This window comes from Haplochromis burtoni, unplaced genomic scaffold (genome assembly GCF_018398535.1).
Source record: "Haplochromis burtoni strain Fernald_Lab_line unplaced genomic scaffold, NCSU_Asbu1 Contig_452, whole genome shotgun sequence".
NCBI classification, from domain to species: Eukaryota; Metazoa; Chordata; class Actinopteri; order Cichliformes; family Cichlidae; genus Haplochromis; species Haplochromis burtoni.
In genome coordinates this window covers 349,865-373,266 of record NW_024582813.1, presented here as the reverse complement: position 1 = coordinate 373,266, position 23,402 = coordinate 349,865, and the positions used below count along the sequence as shown (strand labels likewise).

Here is a 23,402-nt window from a genome sequence, read left to right as displayed (position 1 = left end):
TAGAAACTGACCTTTCATTTAATTCAAGGAGCACCCCCTGGATCTAAAAAAAAAGTAGTTAAAAACTGCATTTCCTCATTGTGTCAGGCTGGTTTGTTGAGGCTGGTTTGAAAAAGGCTCTTTGAAACATTTTTTATAGATTACAAAGCTAATAATATGACTTGCTGTGTAGTACAGATCATCTAACATGTTTGTGCTTCTGTTACTATTTCATTAGTCTGTTATTTAGCACTAAATAGTTGATATGCGACTCTAACCGGTCGCAGCAGATGGCCCCGCCCCTCCCTGAGCCTGGTTCTGCCGGAGGTTTCTTCCTGTTAAGAGGGAGTTTTTCCTTCCCACTGTCACTTGCTCATAGGAGGTCATATGATTATTGGCTTTTTCTCTGTATGTATTATTGTAGGGTCTACCTTACAATGCAAAGCACCTTGAGGCGACTGTTGTGATTTGGTGCTATATAAATAAAATTGAATTGAATATGTGTGTCTGTATGCTGCATCTGTACAGATTAAGAATGCAGTTTGCTAACTAAGCTAGCTAACGTTAACTGATTGTTCAGCACTCCACCCTTTCATCCATAACAGTTCCTTCTGGGTTTTGGGTTTTTTTTTTTTTTTAAAGAGCAGCAACGCTGAAGCTTCAAAATGCAGAATCCAAAGCCACTGGGTGACGTCCTGGTGGTTATGTCAGTCTACTTTTTAAAATATGTAATCTGCCAACACTCAACGCAAGCACAGTAGATAGCTCAGCCTTAAAGTAACCGCAACACATCAGTGCTGTTTAGCTCACCGCTTTAGTGTCAAGAGATGGTGTTTAAGTCAAACATCTGTGGTGAGACCATTGAAAACAGACACTGATCTACGAGGATGACGCACGGATGTCAAAGAGTCGTGTCCTAACAACTCCCAGCGGAGTGCCAGTTTATGCACGGCTAGGAGACGGTGAGACTGTCACCCTTTGTGACCCCGCAGAGTTATATTTTTGCTGGGTGTTAGTGGCTTTCGTCTTTTGCTAAGAATTTAAGAAAAATGCAGTCCTTTTTGTGTGTGTGTGTGTGTGTGTGTTTCCAGACTTACACCCACATTCACGTGGCAGGTAAAATGAGATTAGATGTTCCGCTGAACCTCAGACTCAATAAAAAACGGTTTCCATAAATCCCGTTTCCTGGTTGAACTGAGTGGAACTTCCCTGCTCAAAGGCATTTTTCGTTTTTCATGGTGGCATATTGACATTCAGTGTTTTCCATCTTTCCACTGAGAGTGACTTTTGAACTCTGCAATGTCCATGGCGCACACAAAAGTTCACAGATATATACAGATGTGGCCGTATGTAATCCAGTGGGTATTCAGTCAAAGGATGTGTCTGTTTGTAGTCACTGCCAAGGTTTAAAAAAAGGAAGTGTTTAGGGGTAACATGAAATCTGGGTTTTTTCCTGGTTTACTCTGACATGTAAGATGTTATTGTTATATTTGATATGTTATTAAAATGGTCACCACTCCCCCTTCTCTGTCTCTCCTTTGCTCCAGAATAGTTCGTGATTATCTGAGTGGAGCTCCATTTTCCTCCTACCAGGAGTCCATGTACTTCTCTCGCTTCCTGCAGTGGAAATGGTTGGAGAGGTGGGTAGTCACAGCGTATTACACACTTGGAAAAGCAAACATGCAAAGCATGTACATTAAGATTTACATCAAAAACGTGACATGCACATACTAAACGTTCCGTGTTCAGGTCGTCTGAGGCTGAACAATTACTGTCTTTGACTGTCGCTAAAGCAGTAAAAGAGATATATAACGAAAAAGTAAATATTAAAGTATAGCAGCAGGAACGGTTTTTGCACTAAAACAGGTGGTGGTGCCAATCGGTGATTCTGTGTGAGTGGTTAATAATTGATGATGCTTTGCATAATGGCTTTGAAACCAAAGTAGGGTGGAAACAGCAGTCATCAGGGTGGATTAATAATATATTAGACCATTACTCTGTCTGCAACATCACATGGTCTGTGAAAATGAAATAAACTCCTATTTAATGTCTCCTCTGTGTTTTGTCTCTCTGTCTTTATCCCTTTCTTATTCTTCATTGCACCTCTGCAGGCAACCAGTAACCAAAAATACCTTCAGACATTACAGAGTACTAGGAAAAGGTGGATTTGGCGAGGTAAGAAATGAGGAATAAATAATGTTTTATAAGGTGGAATTATAATGACTAAAGTTATAGTTAAACTTTAATGAGTTAATTGGTTACAAGTAACTGTTAACTGTCAGTTAATGCACCAGCGTTTGTCGCCACTCCAGTGATGCTGGGTGGGAAAATCTGCAGTGTGACATATTAACTTCCATTAGTTATATTTTAGGGGCGTGTGTTTTATTTTTAATGCGCATGTGAGTGCGATCACGTTTTTTTCGCTGCTTGTTTTCCAGGTTTGTGCCTGCCAAGTACGTGCCACCGGTAAGATGTACGCCTGTAAAAAGCTGGAAAAGAAACGAGTGAAGAAAAGAAAAGGTGAAGCAATGGCACTAAACGAAAAACGCATTTTAGAAAAAGTTAACAGTAGTTTTGTAGTAAGTACTACTTTTTTCTTATTCAACCTTTCAACCGAATTTTACTTGTTTTGCCCGTCTATGTGCGAGACCGTGCATGCGTGAATGTGAGAGCACTGTCGGCTGCAGGATCCTGCAAATGAAACGGAATGGCGTGTTTGCAAAGGCTGTCGATCAGCTCTTAAAGATAGAAGCCACAACTCGAGCTCTGTTTGTTTAGTGAGGTTGTGAGCCACAGTGGAAAAAGACATGATGAGATAAAACTACAAAAGGGGGGAAAAGACGCATGATCTTATTGAACAGTGGCAGGTGAGAGCATTCTGCGGGGCGTTTAGGGAGGATGTGGAAACACGTTGACAAGTTCAGCTGCGCTCGCTGATTGTGCTGCAGCAATCGAAGCCAGCTTGGCTATTTTCATAAGAAACCTGCTATTCTGCAAACACGCCAGATTTGATTTCATTTGGAGCATGCTGTCAGCCCTCAATCATCTGTCAATGCATTACTGAATTTGACTGAAATCTGTTTTGTTCCTGTGTATTTTTAGATTAATAAATTATTTTTTTTTGCCTTCTTGGGGCAGAGGTGTTAAAATAATGCTCCCCCCAGAATTCTGTGATGGTTTACTTTAAGATTGCCACTCTGTGACAGCTCAGCATTACGTCGCAGACACTCTTAAGTTTCTCAGACATTCCTGCCATATGTGACTGGAATTCATTTCACCAAAACAAATCTGTCATCAAGTAAAAGCAGCATGTTAAAGTGTGTAACCCAAATGTGATATTTAAGGAACTGAAAATTCTGAGGAAGCATCAATCTGAGGAACAAGCTAAAACGATCTCCAGAGAATGCCACAATAGTATTGGTGCCACCTTCATCAGGAAATGGCATCAAAATTGCTCTTCCTTGTTGTCCAACCGCACCACCTAAAACAAAGGCCGTTAGAAATGTTGAATTGTTTTTAAAAAGAGAACCCGCGGTATCTGAGTTGCAGACACAAGTCACATTTTAGCAGAGCAGCTGCTTGCAGAATGAAATGGTACAGTATCCTTTCTCTGAGCATGTGTGCCAGCCTAAGGAAAAGAAAAATCATTAGCCTGCCACTGTGCCTCCGGCTCTTAGTGATGCCATTGCTCTTGGCTGATTTTCCTATGGAGGATTTCTATAAATTGAACCATAGGCATGAGTAAGCAGTGGTTTTTGGCTAGCAGCGCATCGGAAACCTTTTTAGGGAGTCACCTACCGACAGGTGACAAATTAAAGGAAAAAACAACATAAAGTGTCGTTGTGTGGTATTGGGTTGCCGCATGCTAACAGAACAGCTTCGGTGTGCCTTTGAACTGACTCTCCAAGTCTGTAGAAGTCTGCTGCTGGATGGATGGAACACAATTCTTTTGAGATACTCCCTCACTGCGTGATTTGAAGTGTGCTATATAACACTTTGTTCCAAAATATGTTAAGGCCATAACATATGACTTGAATCACTTTTAGATTCGTTAAACCATTTAGTAAACCCTCGTGTCTTACGGACAAAAAAAGAGACCACTCACATCAGGATAAAAATGTTTCTTCATTGTATAACCGCAGTAACACTACAGTCACTCTTCCCTATGAAAGCATGCTAGCACAATGTAACAGAGCCACCAGATTCCCTTGCTGTAGAGGTTATTGTTAAATCTTTTAATTTCAGTGCTATACCAAAAGGAGAAGTCTACTACTAAAAGAGATATCGTATTAGTCATGGCTCAAATTTAAAGTAGGACTTTATTAAGCGATAGTTTTGTGGAATAACTGAGTTGAGTTTTCTTGCCCCCCTTTTCTGTCTGACTTTGCATACCTGTCTAGCAGTGCACTGCTTCCTCTTGTATTGCGCTCTGATTTTCTTTATTCCCCTTTCAACATGTCATGAATATAAAAAAATGAAATGCTTGAATTTTTTGATCCAGCTTAAATACTACATATTCCCATCAAGACTCCGATCCCACTGGAAAACTGGGGATGTGTGCCTCTCTTTCCATTTCGTCCAGCTGCATGCACAAACACATCTCAGGTGCTCAGGCCGGAAAAGAAAGCTTAGCTTTGGCTCAGTGTTGCTTCTTATTTCAAAACTGATTGTTCCAAAGACAACAAAATTACACCAAGTCCTCATTTAACATTCTTGGAACATGGCAAGGAGTGGCTAATACTCATGTAAATGTCTGGTCTGTATGCAGTGTGTACTTTGTGCATAAAGGAAAAAATACTGTGTGACTTTGACTTAACAGTGACATTTATCTGTAGTACAGTAACCTGGCTTTCCTGCAGCCCTGCCTCAAAGCCTGTCCATGTTCACTGTTTGAATGTACTGGCTGCCGTTTGAATTGTACTACACGCTGGATTAGCTGGTTTGTGATGCAGCATGAGCTATGTAGCCTGTCCTTGTTTGAGTGAGTCATGGCAGAAGCATGTGTACGAGCATGCATGTGCACACACGTACACGCGCGCACACACAGGCTAGAGTGGGCTTGTTACAGAACCTCAGACTTGCAGCTCTTGTCACCTGGGATTGGCACATGATTCTGTGTGTGTGTGTGTGTGCGTGTTTGTGTGTGTGCGTGTTTGTTCGCGGTGCTGCAGGCAGAACTGATGACTCTTCATGTGCCTCTCTACCTACGAGAGCAGCTCTGTTGCCTAGCAACACTGACCAAACAGCAGTAGCAAGCAGAAGAGTCAAGTGCTCTCTCAAACCCCTCATTTCTCTCTCTCTCGCTATTCTTCTTTACCTTTTTGTGATCACTGCATGGTATTAGTCAGTGCATACTGTTAGTTTGCTGTATGTTTTAACCAATAACCCATCCGCATATTCTTTGTGTGTGGGTGTGAGACACGGAGCAGGGTGACCCTGCTTTAAAATTTCCAGCAGGTGAGGATGAGGTAGAGCTGCCTCACTGCGATGCAGATTTGACTCACTATCATATCATATTGAATTTTTTTTGATACCGGTACCAATATAATGAAATTATTATATAATATATTTTTTTCCCCTGCAGATAAGTCAGACTTGTAATTTCATGTTTTTCCATAGAAGAACAGCATGAAAATACAAAGATAAATATCTTATCTGAATATTTCTATTATTTTTGCTGACACTTTTTATTCATATTCTTTGAAACAGGATTTTTCCCTTTTCACAGTAAAGTAAATAAGAATAAATGAAATAAACCACACTTCTACGAAAATGCTTAACTTTTAGGCAAAGGAGTAGAGCTCAGAACGTTAAGGGTCTTGCTGCATGCGTGCAAACCATAAATACAGCAAGACATACACAACAAAAGCTGAACCGATAATACTAGAGTAGCAATTACTGAACATTTGATTACACACTTGAACGTCTTCGATATTTGGGAGAGTTTTTGGATGTCTGCTCATAGTGATTCATACATTTTAATGAATCACTAAGCAAACTAAAAGGCTTTTGTGGTGCCACAATAAATTGATGTATTTTGCCAGCACATAAACAAGAATTTAGAAAGATTATTTACTTTGGTTTGGAGCACATATTTGTGTGTTTGTTTAGATACATTTTGTATATATATGTATATATGAGTGTGTGTGTTTTGTTCACTTGGCCCATGAGAATATTTCCCATCTCCTTTTGTGGTTTGTTTCTGACTACATGCTCTAGCAGATGGAAATCCTCCTGATGGCGGCAACTTCCTGCTTGTACACAACAACGTATGCGCACACTGTACCCTGTGTGTCACTGACCCACGGGGAGGGGAAATGAAGGGAGGCTGGTGGGAATGAGGGAAGAAAAGAGACGGATGGTGGGATTAGAGAGAGGATGATTTTCTGTATCTGTTATATATCTCCTTGTTTCTTTTGTGTACATTCTTGACGTTCCATTCTGGATAATGGATGATTATTTGGGACATTAAGCAAACCAAATAAAGCAATTATGCTCTTCTAGCCACTCAGTAGTCTCTTAGCACTTCTCTTCCCTCTTCCTCCAGCACACTCATGCCCTCTTCAACATTTTCTCCTTTCTTCTTGCCTCCTCCCATTATTACCTCTTCCCCAAATTTGCCTCCCTCCCCTAGGTTAGTCTAGCATACGCCTATGAGACCAAGGATGCGCTGTGCCTGGTGCTGACCATAATGAATGGCGGTGACTTAAAGTTTCACATTTACAACATGGGGAACTCAGGCTTTGATGAGCAAAGAGCCATCTTCTACGCTGCTGAGATTTGCTGTGGCCTTGAGGACCTGCACCGTGAGAGGATAGTTTACAGGTAAGCTCACACATGGTGTCAGAAAAAAGTTTGGAATAGGTGTAGATAGTAAATTAAACAGTAGCCCCATATTATGGGTGGCATGCTGGTTAACACTGCCGCCTCACAGGATGATTATCCTAGGTTCGATTTCACGGGCTGGCTTTTGGCCTTTCTGGGTGGAGTTTGCATGTGCTGCTCATGACTTCGGCTCTCTCCGGATACCGTGGCTTTCTCCCAAAGTTCAGAGATGTGCTTATTAGGTTAATTGGTAATTCTAAATTGCCTGTAAGTGTGAAGGTGAGTTTGACCTGTGCAGGCTGTACCCCACCTCTTGTGGATATGCTCCACATGGATGGATGGATTTGACATCATATTTGCTGCATTGAGCTTAGGAGCTGGGAATTGTTCACAGATATTTAAGGATCTGTGTCTCTGTGGACGATATTGTGAGGTTTAAAGCCCTAGAACCACGTTATGTAAGCATGTTGTGGTACAAGAGTATTTGCTTACAGCTGGCTAAATGCCCTGGCATTTAAAGTTCAGCTTGCTCTCATGTGAATCGTTACCAGTAAAAGGAAAAAAAAATAGATTATGTCTTTTGGGGTTCTGAAAGGAACTCTCTAAAGTCAGAAATAACCGTGATGTTTTCACAGTGATGCCATCAAAGTTACCTGTAACACGATGCCTAACAGGCTGGACGTAAAGTTTGAGAGGGAATGGTTTTGACTCAAATTTTAAGATTTTGCAGTTTCTGATTTGGTTCTCACTAAAGGATATCTTGGATTAAACTCTGCCAACTTTATGGAAGTATATTGCAAATTTTTAGGATACTATTTTAAAGTGCTTGTAAAACCTTTGGAAAGTTACAAAGGCTAAAGTCCATGCCCAACATTACTTCTGGCAGTTCAGTTCTGTCAAGTTCAAGATCCTGATAAATCACCTGATCTCAGTGCTAACCCACATCACCCAGTGGGCTCAGCTAAGATCCTTGTACAAATCTAACTAGTAAATCTCACATAAGGCATACTTTAAGCTGCCTTATCCTACCTTCAGTATAGATCTGCAAGCTGCTTGGAACCCAGCTCCATATTTCATGTCATGTTTCCATATTTGATTGTGGCTGACTGTCTTGTTGCTGCTCCCCCGCCTCTGCCTTTCCAAGTATGTGAATGGAAAGGTGAAGCCTTCTGCCAAATATGAATTACTGCAGATGGAACAGAAATTGTTTTTGCCTATAGTGGTCTTAGATGAAATGTGGTTATTTTCAACATCAGAAAACACTGCAGTTAAGCTGCAAAAAAGTTTGTTTGTAGTCCAAACCTTTCTGGTATCTATGTAACTTTGGTGGCATAATACCCACTAAGAGTCTACTTTAAAATGCAGTTAAACAAAGAATGAAGAGCTGCTCCAGCTAAATCCAGATGCACCCATCTCCACCTGGATAGCCTGCCATTATTTCCTTGATAGAGCTGGTTTTCATCACTTTTAACTGTGAAATGTCTGAGCTACAGCACACCAAATTTTCTGTTACCGGCTGAGCAAAGCATCCAGTGAAATTAATATGTAGGAAATATACAATATCCAAACATGATATATATTTGGAGATACATTAGAGTGTGGCTAAGGGTAAATTGGACTAATATTACCGCCTGTTTATTCTCTTCCACTCTGTGTACTTCTATAAACTGTATTTTAAAACAGCAGAATTCCTAATAAACCCATTCTCCCTGACACGCTTTTCTGTTTTTCTAATCAGACAAGGGAACAACTGTAAAATAGTGACAGAAGCTCATAAAGACTAATGTAAACCAGGCGGTATTATAAAGCTATTTTTCAATCTGCAGCTATTAAGTGTTAAAATCCTGAACTTGTACTAATTATGCCGTGTGACAAATTTATGTCTGTGTGCAATGTTAGCTATATTTTTCAGCTACTGTGAGGGCGTAGCCTTCTGGCCTAGGCTTGTGTACCATCTTAATTTTCTGTAGCTGCATTAAAAAAAACCTCTCATATTAAATACACCAGGATGTTTCTTTTTATAAAGAAAAAAGTCACATTTAGATCAAAAATAGATGACATATATAAACATAAAAGTATAACTTGGGATTTCCAAGTCATCACAGCCATCAAAAATCTCAGTGGCTATACTGTGGTTGGAGCTATAGTTTAACCTTACGCCATTATGTAACCAGCTGTGCCTCATTTTTGTCATTCCAACAGACCAGTCAAAGCAAACTGGGCTTTGTATGAGTCCAGTCTGACCTTAAAGAAACAGGAACTATAATGGTGCATAACAGGCCAGGGGTGATAAGATATGTACAGTAACAATGTACAGTAAGAGAATAATAATGTGCGTTTTGAAAACAAATTTAACCCAGCAGAGTAATATAATATGGATACATTGAGGAAAAAGACCTAAGTGGCAAACTTCAGTGCTCAAGATGGCTGAAAAAAACAACAACAAAAAACCCAGCACTATTTCCAACTCTGGTGTTATGAAGCGATTTATTCCACCGGAGGGTAACAGTGGGAAGGGTGCAGAAGGAAATCTTGAATGATGAAGTGTGACCAGATTAATGGTGTACTGATTTCAGTGAGGTGTAATTCACATGTCAAACTCAATGGGGCCTGAGAGTAATGTTAACATAAACACTGATGTTCTTAAAAGACCCACATGCACATGGCCGGTGTAGTTATAACAACATGCCGTGCGTCTTGATCTCAGCATGTGTTACAGTAACCTTCACAGTTGGCATTGTGGTTTTAAGTTGGCAGCAGTCCGATAGATTTGATTACAAAAGAGTAAAATAACATGTTGCTGTGCAAGTTAAATAGAATAGAATAGACTGGGCTTAATTAAAAAAGGCTTAAGTTTTAAAGCTTCAGCCAGGAGATTACAGGCCGGTGCAATAAATGAAGCAAATAAAGATATATGATACATGAAAGGCTGTAGTAGCTCAAGAAGAGAAGAGGCAACTAATGAAAACAGAATAGTAAATTCATAAATAATACAAATATTTATCCAAGGGTTTAATGTTCTCTCCCTGTTGTTAAAATTATCACAAAATCAGAATTCATCTCTAATGTGTCTTTTTTTTTCTCTTTACAGGGATCTGAAACCTGAAAACATCCTTCTGGATGACCGTGGTATGTCCTAGCTCTTTTTTCACTGTTGCTTTCTTGTTTAATTTACTTCATGTGTGTTCCAGGGACATTTTTTTGTTTTGTCGTTATTTTTTTTCTGTAACTTGTGGCTCATGATGTCCAAAACAAACACGCACTTTGTAACTTGTCGTGTTCATAATGTTCAAGCCCAGCAGCAGAACGTCTCCCCATCTTTTGGGGCTGAAAAGTCATCTCAAGTTTCTCACATCACGCTCTTTCCTCTGACTCACACTTAGATCATTTATTCTCCAAATTGGGCATATCTTGAAATTGAGGAATGTGCTCATTTTTAGCACCGCTCTTTCCCCCTCGTTCTCCTTCTCCCCGCTTCTGTTCAAAGTCAGTGTAACGTGGCCATTTCCACGGCACTGTGGATGTCTTGTGTGCATGTTGTCGTGTGCCTTGTAAGTTATAACTTGAAAATTATTGTTAAGAAAGCATGCATTTAAATCTGAAACATAAATTGAACACTCTCTCATTTTGCGATTAATCTGTGGGTATCGTTTAGGACATATTCGAATTTCAGACTTGGGCCTTGCTGTGCAAATCCCTGAAGGGGAGACGATACGAGGGAGAGTAGGCACCGTTGGATACATGGGTAAGAACTGGTTCCTTTTCATTGCATTGTGCCCAGTGATGTCGATCTTCTTCCTCCTTTTTGTTCTCAAGTCTTTGCTCAGTGCACTGATTTAGCAAAATCACAGCACTGTTCTGCTAACTTCTCTTCACATGTATTGGGTTTTCTTATTTGAACTTCAGCATCTATCTCAGTTCTCCTTATGCCTCCGATACACTGGAAGAGTTTGACAAGACTTGTAAAAGACCAAAGTCTGGCACATTCTCACATCTAAAAACAATGTGCAAGTATGTTGAGGTGATTGTTGTAATTGTGAAGTCATGCTGCATAAATTAAATTGAACTGAATGTGCCATATGCTAGAGTCGAGACAGAACAACCTATGATAATATTATTCTGTTTTATTGTATTGGACATACTGGCAGCTCTTGAGTTTTATGGCCACCTGAGACCTAATGATGAGCATACCACGTCGTCTCATTTTGTGACACTGTCAGTAAAACGGGCCATGTGTATGGTCGATTTTTGGCAACGCTGAAATTTCTGGAAAAATGCGATTCGACGTTAAGCCAACATTTCAAGTTCCGATTTTACAGCTGTCTGTCAGTTTTCCTCACCCTTCATGACTCCTTCCCGTTTCAGCACCCGAGGTGATCCAGAATGAGAGCTACACCTTCAGTCCGGACTGGTGGGGGCTGGGCTGTCTGATCTTTGAGATGATCCAGGGCCAGTCACCTTTCCGCAAGCGCAAGGAACGTGTCAAGCGTGAGGAGGTGGACAGACGAGTGCGGGAGGACCAGGAGGAATATTCTGATAAGTTCTCTGAGGAGGCGAAAGACATCTGCAGACAGGTGAGGCTGAAGAAATGACAGTGAGAGTTTTGAGAATAGGTGAAAGGTGGAAGGACGGGAACCAACAAATGCAAATGAAGATACAAAGTGATGTGGTGGCAGCAATGACTTAATATTCAGGTCTTTTTATATAGCGTGTCATTATTGTCATATGTAGCTACTTTTATGTTCTGAGTAGCATTATTTCTTTCTTTGTTCATTTATTAGCTTTTATTTGGTTTAAAGCAAAACTCGTTTGCTGAATTTTACAGTAAAGTTATGTTACTACAAATTCTTAATTTCTAAATTACTATAAGATCTTTAAAGAGGTGTTTTTATTTTATATATTGAGTTAACTTGGACCAAATTCTACACATTAGTTTTTAACTATATTCATTCATTCAGTTCAGGTAGGAAGGAGAAAATTAGTGGGTGAGAGGCAAGCCAAGATTACCGTACTGCACATTTTTTCTGTCAGTGTGTGCCTAGTTCTCTGTTTGTGAAAAAGCTACACTGTTTACACTGAGGTAGACGACTACACTGCTCAACAACTTAAGGGAACATTTGATTTGAAGTAAGTTAAACTTCATCTTTCTGTCAAATTAGGAAATATTCAAAAGTTCTGAATCTGTCACCTGCTTTGGTGGCAACAGGTGCACTGGAGAGGCAGCAACCACAAAACCCCCAAAAAAGGGAAAGGGATTGCAGAGACTATTGCTAAAGCAAAACCCTGTGACTGGTTTTGCTTTTTGCCAATGTCCTTGTCACTGCTGTTAGTATGAGACCTGTAACTGTGCCTGTAGCCCATTCATGTTCCACAGTTAGTCCAGCTGTTCCAGAATGGCACCTATGTATCTGCTGTCATAAGAATCTTTGCAGTGTCTCCCATCAGTATCCAGAGCATTGACCTGGAGAAACTGGGGTTGAGTTGGTGGAGGGTTTATCAGTTTTACCTTCATTTTAGCTGACATAGCTGCTGATCCTGGAAACAATGATGAGATTTTTCAGTTTAGTTTTATTTACACACACACATACATATATATATTAGTAGGGGTGCAACGATACACAAAATTCACGGTTCGGTTCGATACTTGGGTGTCACGGTTTGATATTTTTTCAATACAAAAAAATGTTCATGCCTTTTTAATTTGTCATTTATTAAAATTATAAATATATATTTTAACTCAAAAGTACAGTTTTTAAATGTAATGTTGCTGAAACAACAAAATAATTTTAAAAAAAGTAAATAAACCTATCTGATCGAGAAATCCCTCATCTTTGGAAAAGAGAGTTTATTACAGAGAAATGGCTCTTTTCAAAATAAAAGCTATACTTTACGCTTCTTCTGGGCTATATTCTCAGCAGCATATTAAACATAGCAGGTCCCCTTAAGGAGGATCATGTGCTAACGGCTGTCTAAATGACTTGGGTAAAGTTTGTAGCATGCGTGCTTGTTGTTTTTGTCTGCTTCCACTTGTCTTTGCATTAGGATGATGTCGGCGTAAATATCCATCACCATTAATCTCGTTAAAATGACTTTAACGTCATAACGCGGAAAATCTCTGTTAACGAGTTACCGCGGATCGCCCCGTGCGTGGGGCTGGACGGCGTCAACACGTTAACAAGCTAACTGCGCTCTAGTTCCCACCAACTGAGCATTGCGTGGCACATCCGGCATACTGTTTTACTTGTGTCCATCAGGGTCATACTCACATGAAAACCAAGATAGTTCCAAACGCCAAATCTGAATGAGGGTGGGGGAGGTTCAATTTCGGGGAGCGTTGAGGCATTTGCCATGTTGCAACGAGCTTAGCTTCTGTCTTGCTAGCTTGCGCTGCGCTCAGTGTATCTGCGCGACAGTGCAGCCTAGGCGGAGTAGTCGAACGCAGATCCACTGAGCTCTCAACACAGACAGCATCGTCAGAAGAAATTGCCATGCCAAGGTATTCTTAGTCTATCTATCGATCCCAATTCACAGGAATCACAATTAATGCTGTAGTATTGGTCAGAATTCCGCTTGCAAACAGTGATCACCTATTTTATCTTGTGCCTCCAGGTCAAGGTCATGCATGTTGTTTTACGCAGTTATGGGTGCTTTTGGTTGGATGTTGTTTTTTTTCCTTTTGTGTCATTGTGGCGGGATTGTGACAGTCAGCTTTTGGACGGTATGTTTAAGCTGTGTGCTATATGATGTTCCTGCATTCCCTGCCTTTTTTTTCTGCTCTGTGCGCCTCAACGCGGCTCCTGTCAAAAATAGACTTTCAGAGGAGTTGCATCTGGTGGAATCACACCACTGGCTTGGGCGAGCACTTTCAGTTTTACTGGCTGGAATTCACTGTAAAGACAAAACAGCGAGCTGAAAAAAGCTGAAAAGCTTTGTTTACCTAATTCACATGATACATGGTCATTTCACCCTGTGTCTCAGTTTGTTTAAGGAGATGAGCTGCTTCTTTCAGCTCACTTAGCTTATCTCCCCCCCCCCTCCTCTGTCTGACACAATCTCCATGATGGAGCCACTGAGCTGCTCTGCTTATAAGCAGCATTGGTACATTTTTTTGTGTGACGCCGTGGAACATTGTGACCCACGGTTCAGCAGATTTAAAGACTCCCCAGGGAGAGGAGGAGTTGGGGGAGCAGGGAGACGAAAGGGTTCAGCAAGAAATGGGAGAAAGAAAATAAGGAAGAGGAGAGAATGCAGCAAAGGAGAGGGGTGGGGGTGGTGGGGGACCATATCTGCTGTGCCAAAGAGATGGCTATTACCACATCCCAAAATAGACAAGTGATGTGATTTTTCAAGAGGAGAAAGCGAGAGTGAAAATCTGCTTTGAATCCTGGTGTAAATTGGACGAGAGTTGCACAAGGACAAGAGAAACGAAGGACAACCAGAGAGAGAGAGCGTAAAAGATGTGGTGAAAAGTGAGACGCCGCCGGTTTGGTAGTTGTGAAAGCGATCGGCATCAGGATGACAACGGGGCCAGTGAGAGTGTCTGCTAGTATCAAACCACTCAACAGCCCTCAATCCGCACCGTCAGCCTGCTGCACTGTAGGTGGTGTGCTGGTAATATTACCCAGAAGTCCTTACAGTGACGCTCTCTAATTCTAGCCATAATAGAGCTGCATTAACCTTTGAGCATATGGATTTGCGTAGTCTTTATTAGATTATGTGGGGTCGGAAACAAACAGTCAAGAGGATTACATGCAACTCAGCTATGTGTGTTTTGTATACACTGAACTGGAGGGATTAGTCGTAAAAGCCTGCATCACAGGAAACCTCCTCCCTCTTCTTTGTGTGTGATTTATTAAATGGGTTTTTTAATTTGATGTCCTTTCTAGTGAGAAATGTATAAGGCAATAAAATTATCTACCTCGGTCAATTGAGCCAAATGCAGATCATTCTTGAAGGTTGCAGTGTTTATAAGTGTCTTCCTTCTTCCTCTTCTTTTGCTGTGTCTTAGCTCCTGGCCAAGGACCCCAAGGAGAGACTGGGCTGTCAGGGTGGCGGGGCCATAGAGGTCAAGCAGCACCCCATCTTCAGAAATATCAACTTTAAACGACTGGAGGCCAACATGTTGGACCCTCCCTTCATCCCAGATGTAAGAGCCTCACATCTCCAAACTCACAGTACACACAGGAACATTTCAGAGCTTGGAAAAACTCTGCAGGAAATGCCACTGTCACAGTAAACAAACGCACATAAGCAGCTTGTTATCATGGTGAGAAGTGGGTGTGTAATTTCACTGTCGTTATGTTAGCTGCCCTTCTTTAATGGCAATGATGTTCCCAGATAAATTTAGTTTAACCAGAAGCTCTGTAGCACTGTAATTTTGTGTTGGGTTTATGTTTTCTTTAACTGGGATTTAAAGATAAAAAAAAAGAAAAAAAGAAAAGAAAAAAAAGTGAAAGTCATTGGATTTTCAGTGCCGTAAATGGAATGAGGGAGGGAGAGTACTGACCTAAGGGGTTAAATCAATAGTTGAAAATAGATAGTGTTATCTGTGGTTCTATTTTGGGTTATACACAAGAGTAGGCCACGTTGAGGAAAAACAGAGCACTGTGGAAATCCTAAGCATGTGAAGAGTTCATGTTAATCAAGAATCCATCTGATTTCACTTTATGTCTGGTTTAGCGTTTCTCTTATCATTCAGACATCACTGAGTCATTCCAATGCTCTCCTTCTTTTTTCTCTGTTAGCCTCGAGCTGTGTACTGTAAAGATGTCCTGGACATTGAGCAGTTCTCCACTGTCAAAGGCGTGAACCTTGACCCCACAGATGACGACTTTTATTCCAAGTTTGTCACAGGCAGTGTCTCCATCCCTTGGCAGAACGAGGTACTGCGAGCTCAGGCCTTTGAGATGATGTCATTGTTTACACCCACAGCACATAGAAACACCTGCATAAATGATGTGCACTCTGCTTTAAGATGAATTTGGAAGACAGAGTAATAATAAGTGTACATTGCATGTGAAGTTGGCGCATGTGTGTAAGTGCAGGTGTTCAGTTATGTCCTAAATGTCCAACGTGAATGGAGAGGGAATGACAGTCACTCCTACGAAGGAGTATTAAGGCCACGATAAGAAAAATATATTAACGACCAATTTGAGGATAAAGCTGAAATTTCAAGATAAAAGTTGTAATTTTATTTTGAGAAAAAAGTTGAAATGTGGAGATTACAGTCTTTATTTCAAGGCAAACTGCCGCAGTTTCTGTACCCTCTGAGTTAGTGAAATCATACTCAAGAATTGGTTTTTGTAAATGGCAAATTTGTATAGCGCTTTACACATCCAGTCATCCACCCACTGGTGGAGGCAAGCTACAGTTGTAGCCACAGCTGCCCTGGGGCAGGCTGACAAAAGCGAGGCTGCCATATCGCGCCATCGGCCCTTCTGGCCAACACCAGTAGGTGAAGTGTCTTGCCCAAGGACACAACGGCCGAGACTGTCCGAGCCGGGGCTCGAACCGGCAACCTTCCGATTACAAGACGAACTCCCAACTCTTGAGCCACCTTCGCCTTTCTTGTAACCAAGAAAGAAATGATTTCTCTTTTAGCACATAAAGTGTGGTGATAAATATGAGGACGATGAAAAGATGGTGCAAAAAGCTGCATCTGGTCAGACGGACAAACACAACCTGAAAGAGCAGACAAAAGGAAAGGGCTGGCAATGGACAGATGCAAGGTTATCAATGGTTACACCTTCGTGCAATAAAGTGGATGTATTTTATATCACGAGACGACCAATCAATTTGTTTAACTGGGTGCTCTAAACATTGCGTTTTGTAGAGGGTATAGCAAACATGGCAGTTTGTCTTGCAACAACAACAACGATAATCTCCACATTTCCCCTTTTTTCAAAATACATTTTTGGCTTTAACCTTGAAATTTAGACTTTATTTTCAAAATGTTCAACATATTAATTTTTAAGTGTGTGTTTATTAGCAGGGAGCATCTCAAAAGACAAAAGATTCCTTGCAGCAGATTTGACTACTAACTAATTTCCACCTGTTTGAGGTTTAATTACTCACACTCTCTTTGTGTGTGTAGATGATCGAGATGGAGTGCTTCAAAGAAATCAACGTTTACGAGACAGACGGGACACTGTGCCCAGACCTGGACATGAACCGGCCTAACCCTCCACCAAAGAGAGGCTTCTTCTACCGCCTGTTCAGAAGAGAGGCAAGTGCTAGTGCTCCGGCAACTGTGCGAGGGGGTGGGGGCTAAGGTACTTCCTTTCTTCCTACTTTCCTTGCTTCTTTTTTTTCCCAAGGCCTTATCCAAACTCAGCATGTTGAAATATTATCTCTAAGCTGTGAAACTTTGTTTGAATAAGGCCCGTCTTCTCTTTGTAACCCTTCCTCACTAAACGCTTTGCATATTCTTAAGGGGTGATTTGTGCTTAGGGGATGTGCTAATAGTGATGTAAATTCAGTGATGATAAATGATTCTAACAGCATGTTTGTTTGCAGGATTGTTCAGCTTACAGGGTATTTTCACTATGTCCCTCCTGTTTGTTATTACTGGACCTTATATTGTGCTTTAAACTTCCCTTGAATTCTTGTAATTTCACACAGGTTCCTACCTTTTTTGTCACAACTTCTGTTTGATCCCAGAGATTTGAATAAGAAGATACGTGAGCCCTTACTGCCCTTTAGGGTCCCATGGTTTAGGTGGGGCAATATTGTGTGTATATAGTGTATCAAGTCATGAAAAAGTATTTGCGCCCTTCCTGATGTCTTCTGGGTTTTTTTTTTTTTTGTATATTCATCACACTTGGGTGTTTCAGGTTATCAAACAAATTTTAACAAGAGTAAATACAAAAATTCTGGTTCTAAATCATGGGAAAAAAAGTCATCCAAATATGCCTGGCCCTATGTGGAAAAGTAGCTGCACTGAACATGAGAGATAATAAGGACAATGAGAGTTACAGATTTTTTTCCCTTCCTGACCTGTTTTAGACTTTCAGGTTACTTCCAGGCCAACTTATCTTATTAGTGGAAGCTGTCAGGATCATAGAAGACTGAGATGAAGACTGTTCTCTGGTCCCTCTTGGGTTCAGAAAATGAACATCAGTCAAAGATCAGCCATCTCTTTGCAGTAAAAGATGCCTGCTCACGGATCTCTGTCAATGAAATTTCACATCTTTAGAGAGAGCTTGTGCTTTAACAGCACACATTTACATAGCAGCCCCACTTGCTATTCTGGTTATTATGGATACGTTGAATTGCATGTCTTGCAGTATGTCATCTTCTAACTCGCTTGCAGTTGAGTATTTTACTAATTCCAGCTTTGGCCCTTCCAAAAAACCACATCTAATGTGGTTAAGTGAGGGTTACAGGCAAGGGTGACATCATCTTGCACATGTGAGCTGGTGCAGCGATGCAGGTTTCCAATGTTAGTGATATATCCTCACTTTTACTCCTTCCCAGATCTGTTTTGAGGGCAGTTACAGCGATGACGAGACTGAAGGGCCCTCGCGAATTTAAACCACTCCCTTCACCTGCACCCTTCCGCCGCAGAACTTCTCCACAAACTCCAACCGAGCGCAAATCTTAGGAACTCAGTGAATGTTGACCTGTATTTATGAGCTGTATTAAAAGTGTATTATAATTAAAGAAAAAAGTATGAGTTTAAAGATTTTGTACATTTGTACTTGAATTTATGTCTAGATGTATATTTTCACTAAAGGTTGTATTGTACAAAAAGCCATAAAAGTACCACTTGAATGCATACATTTACATTTTTATTTCCTTTTTTATTTTCTTTTGGAATGAGTATGGATAAAGTGTGTTGGGGAGCTTTTTTTTGTTTTGTTTTTAAGAAGCACAGTACCAGTAGTCTTTTTATTTTCTCAATGTAGCATAAGGCCTTTTTGTTTTCTTGTGAGCTGTAATTTTGTCTTTGATTTGGCCAACGTGACATGTTTTTAGTACATCAGCTCTGCCTGGTTTCAAACTAACCCTAGCCTCCAAATGCCTCAAGGCTCAGGTAGTTCTAAATGAAGTGTGTAGATTCTAATGAAACGGGGTTAAAAATGAATCTAGACTACCGTTGCTGTGTTAATGCCACACTGCTTAACTTTTCCTGTCTGTTTCAAGGACTTACTGCTCCTGTGTATTTAAATTGGTTGAGGTAATCTGATCCCTCTCTTCAGCCCAGTTATGCAGGTGGCCGTGTAGTGAACTGTCTTCTAGGTGCCTGTACCGACCCAGTTCTAGCAGAGGTGGCGAGTTTACTCCTAATTGTGGTTTATTTAGCACGTGTAAGAGTTAAATAGTAAATATGATATGGTGGAGGCCATTTGCAGTAACATGAAGCCTGATCCCCATCATTACTGGACCTCTCTAGAAATCTTTTTTTCATGAGCTGCAAAAGCTCAGAACATTAATTTTTAGATGCACAGCTATTGAGTAAAAGTCTGTTACATTATTCACTTAGGTTGAATATTTTTGGGGTGATTTATCTCTATTCCTCATCTTTTTTTCTTTGCTGTGTTCTCTGGCTTTTATTTCCTTTTCTGACTGTGTCCAGTTGTTTTGAATTGTTTAGCATGCATATGGTTTTAAGCAGACCAGAAAGCCTCTGGGTGTTTGGACACATTTGACTGAGTTGGAACAGGAAGACAGATGATAAAGGAGGCGATGTTGGAAATGTAACATAGACCTGGCCTGCAGCTGACAACTGCTTCTTTAAAAAAGAAACAACAACAAAAACTCTTGCGCCTGATCCGCTGGTTCAGATGTCAGCCGTCTTTGGCCTTTGTGCTTGGCTGATCGCTAGTTGGCCTCCATTTATCCTCCCTAGCTATAACTGTTTGAGATACATGTAGAATTTGTTACTGATGATGGGCACCTTTGACTACTATATTCAGAGCTTGGATGTTGCTCTCTCAGGAATGACCTGGGACAGTTGCTCATGTGCGCAGATGCCGAGAAATTAACAATCAGTTGAGTTCTGAATTGCAGAAACAAGATTGTTTTACATTTTCCTACAGCCCTGTTTCCTTCCAAGTTAATCAGCCAAGAGCAAATACATTTTCTTTACTTTCCCCATTTATATATATAAAAAAACAAACAAACATGTTCACCATTTGCTTTTTTCTGAGGCATTTCAGACCCATTTTATGAATTTAGCTTTGGAGGCAGTTGCTGTTTACTTCCACCTTCTGTTTTTAATGCTGTGAATACCCCATCTGCACATGTTAGTTTTATGTGTATAACCTAAATGATTAATCAATTTTTTTTCTACAGAAAAGCAAAGTCTGCATTTTGTCAATACAGCGCTTCAGAATCATGTAGGAGCTTGATTCAATTCCTAACACTTTTGAAACTGTATACATTTAAAGTGGCACACATATAGGTCCCCTATGTAATTACCTAATTTGGAGAAGTGGCTTATTCTAAGAGTTTGTCCCCTGTTGCACATTCCATTATCAGGAATCAGATGGGTGCATCTAGCTGTCGCTGGCTTCTTGTCATTGAGTTTCTTAGTGTCTTTATTTCGTTTGTTGTTGCACATTTGAAGCTGATTTTGCTTGCCTCTGTAGATTTTAGCCTTTTAGCTCTTTAGCCTCAAAAACCTTGTAAATTATGTATTTCTAACATGTAACTGATTCACTCATTCTCACAAGGAAACTAAACTGTGTTCACCACCCATGACTCTATCATTGTTTTGACCATCTTTACTCTTACACCTTCCATATAGCAGTGAAGAAATCCTGTTTTTCGTTCCATTGCACTAATGGTGTGTTTTGACAATGACTATGGGAAAAGTGTCTTTAAACTTTTGTTGGTTTGTTTTTATTTTGTTTTTTTGCCAGTGATACCAAAAGCAACATAAACTAAATTAGAATTTCTTTGTTATCTGAAGAATTTAGTAGAGAAAGACTGACAGCCTTTATTAAATGTGCCAATAACCAAGTTAATTTTTGACATCCTGCCTTTTTTCAGCCTCTTTATCCTTCCGTCCATTCTTAGAGAAATTCCTTTGCGTAAAGGAACTTTAAACAGCTCAACAGTTTTGAATGTCCGCACTAAGTGCATTGTAATGCCTGTTTAGAAAAATGCATATGTTTTATTACTCAAGCATGTATCAGTTTGTAATACTTCAGGTTCCTTGTATATGTAAATTATGACCTTCTAGTGCCAACATATCTCACTGGTATCTGAGGACATCTTTATGAATCGCAAGGCGACCAGCTGAGTCTTTGAATTCATAAAGCGCATTCCTTCTCTTCTGCCTTTCCTCCAAGACTCTGATGGTGAGTCAAGCCACTTCCTGAACACTGGGATGGCACTCACCAGCGACGTTTCGAAGCGCAAGTTATTTAGTTTACTCAAGTCTAGCTTTGGGATGACCACCGACACAGGCTGGGAGGTTTTGCGGGGTTTCACGTTCTTTTGTCCAGATTTGTCAGTTAAGTAATATTTTTGAGAAAGGGAGAAATGATGGATGGATTATGGGTTTTCAAACTCGGCCTGGGACTTCTTGATTTTTCTTCTTTATTTTGTATCTGTACAGTCATGTCGTTCAACCACTGCAGTCATTGTTAATTCTTGTACAAGTTGTATCACTGGTTGTTGTACCATATCTGACATTTGTAATTATGAAATAATACACTGCCATTTGTATAAAAATACTTGTGTCTTGACTTATTTGATCTGTGTTTTCGGTTTTATTACTGTGAATAAAAGGCCATCGATTGGAAGAGTATAAAATGTAATGATCTAGTGCTGGGGGGGAAAAAAGTATCCCCCCCCCTTCCTCTTTTCTTATTTTTTGCATATTTGTCACCCTTAGATGTTTCAGCATTCATCAAATTTTAATGTAAGACAAAGATAACCCGGGTAATTACAAAATCAGTTTTTAAATGATTTCATTTTAAAGGCATGATGAAGCTAGGGATGGGAATTCATAAGAATTTAGCAATTCCATTATCGATATCACTTATGGATTAAAAATCCTTATCGATTCTCATTGGCTCTGCTTTGAAAGTCATCACCATCACTAAGCAGCATATCTGGGGCTGTGGTCAGTATTCAATCAGCTTTAACATCACTCTGGGTTGTTGGCTATCTAAGTGTTAGCATGCTGTCTGCTGTCTGCTGCATTTTGCCATCACGCTCCATATGTGGAAAGGTAATGCTACCCTTGCTAAATCACAGCCTTCTTAATCAGGAAATCATGTAAATAGAAACCAATCTGAAGTAGACAGAAATATTGCAAAAAGCAACACATTGTGCTTCAATCTAAAGGAACTCAAGAAAAATTAAGGAGCAAAGTCACTGACATCTGTCAGTCTGGAAAGGGTTACATAACCATTTCTAACCAAGGTGAGAGACATTATCCACAAATGGAGAAAACTTAGAAGAGTGGTGAACATTCCCAGTAGTGATGCGACTACCATAATTACTCCAAGAACTCATTGACAACTTATCCAGAAGGTCACCAAAAAACCCAGAACAACATCTAAAGAAAGAAGAGCGTGTGCAAAAAAGGGTGTAGCTATTGCGGTACACAGTGTGTTAAGTGGAGGAGTTGTACAGGGAGATGGCCACAGGCAGGAATGATTTCCTGTGTCGTTCAGTGGTGCTTTTTGGTAATCTCAGTCTCTCACTGAACGTGCTCCTGTGACTGACCAGCATGTCATGGAGTGGGTGGGAGGTATTATCCAACATTGTCTTTATTTTGGGCAACATCCGCCTCTCCGACACCACCTTAAGGGAGTCCAGCTCCATCCCCATAACATTACTGGCCTTACGGATCAGTTTATTGAGTCTGTTGGCATCTGCGACCCTCAGCCTGCTCCTCCAGCATGCAACGGCGTAGAGAATTGCACTGGCCACAACAGACTCATAGAAAATCCTTAGCATTGTCCGGCAGATGTTGAAGGACCTCAGCCGCCTCAAAAAATACAGATGACTCTGGCCCTTCCTGTAAAGTGCTGATGTGTTTTTAGCCCAGTCCAGTTTATTGTCAATGTATACTCCGAGGTATTTATAGTCATCCACAATGTCAACACTGACCCCCTGGATTGAAACAGGGGTCAAGTGTTTCCTGGTCTTCCTGAAGTCCATGATCACTTCCTTGGTCTTTGCCATGTTGAGCAGAAGATGATTCTGCTCACACCACGTGACAAAGGAGTTGACCACAGCCCGGTACTCTGTCTCATCATCCCTGCTGATGCACCCAACCACTGCAGAGTCATCAGAAAACCTCTGAATATGGCAGGTCTCTGTGCAGTGGCTGAAGTCTGTGGTGTAGAGGGTGAAGAGGAAGTGGGAGAGGATGGTCCCTTGTGGTGCCCCTGTGTTGCTGATTACCTTGTCAGACACACACAGTAATCTAAACGAGATGGAACAAAAGCATTGACAAGTATGGCGGTACTGTTTGGAGTGATTGAAGGACGAAGGCGGTTAATATGATGAAGATGAAAATAAGAAGACTGAGTGATATTATTTATATGTGCCGTGGTGTCGAGGATGACACCAAGACTCTTAACCGGAGGGAAAGGTGTGCCAACACAGTTATCACTGGATAATGAAAGACTTCT

The 23,402-nt window shown here is 40.7% G+C and overlaps 1 protein-coding gene across 2 annotated transcripts in view; it reads left to right on the top strand.

The window, feature by feature from the left end:
- Positions 1-21,488, top strand: part of grk4 (G protein-coupled receptor kinase 4) — a 50,868-nt gene extending 29,380 nt beyond the window's left edge. Inside the window, exons 6-16 of one of the 2 annotated variants that reach the window (XM_005946171.3) lie at positions 1,527-1,619; positions 2,091-2,154; positions 2,418-2,558; positions 6,614-6,804; positions 9,896-9,933; positions 10,460-10,549; positions 11,170-11,378; positions 14,813-14,950; positions 15,549-15,686; positions 16,898-17,029; positions 18,280-21,488. In XM_005946171.3, coding sequence (XP_005946233.1) covers positions 1,527-1,619; positions 2,091-2,154; positions 2,418-2,558; positions 6,614-6,804; positions 9,896-9,933; positions 10,460-10,549; positions 11,170-11,378; positions 14,813-14,950; positions 15,549-15,686; positions 16,898-17,029; positions 18,280-18,336 — 1,291 coding nt within the window. In that variant the 3' untranslated portion in view covers positions 18,337-21,488. Of the gene's footprint in view, positions 1-1,526; positions 1,620-2,090; positions 2,155-2,417; positions 2,559-6,613; positions 6,805-9,895; positions 9,934-10,459; positions 10,550-11,169; positions 11,379-14,812; positions 14,951-15,548; positions 15,687-16,897; positions 17,076-18,279 lie in introns of both variants that reach the window. The other variant, XM_005946172.3, reaches the window with a different exon arrangement.
- The last annotated feature ends 1,914 nt before the right edge of the window (positions 21,489-23,402 follow it).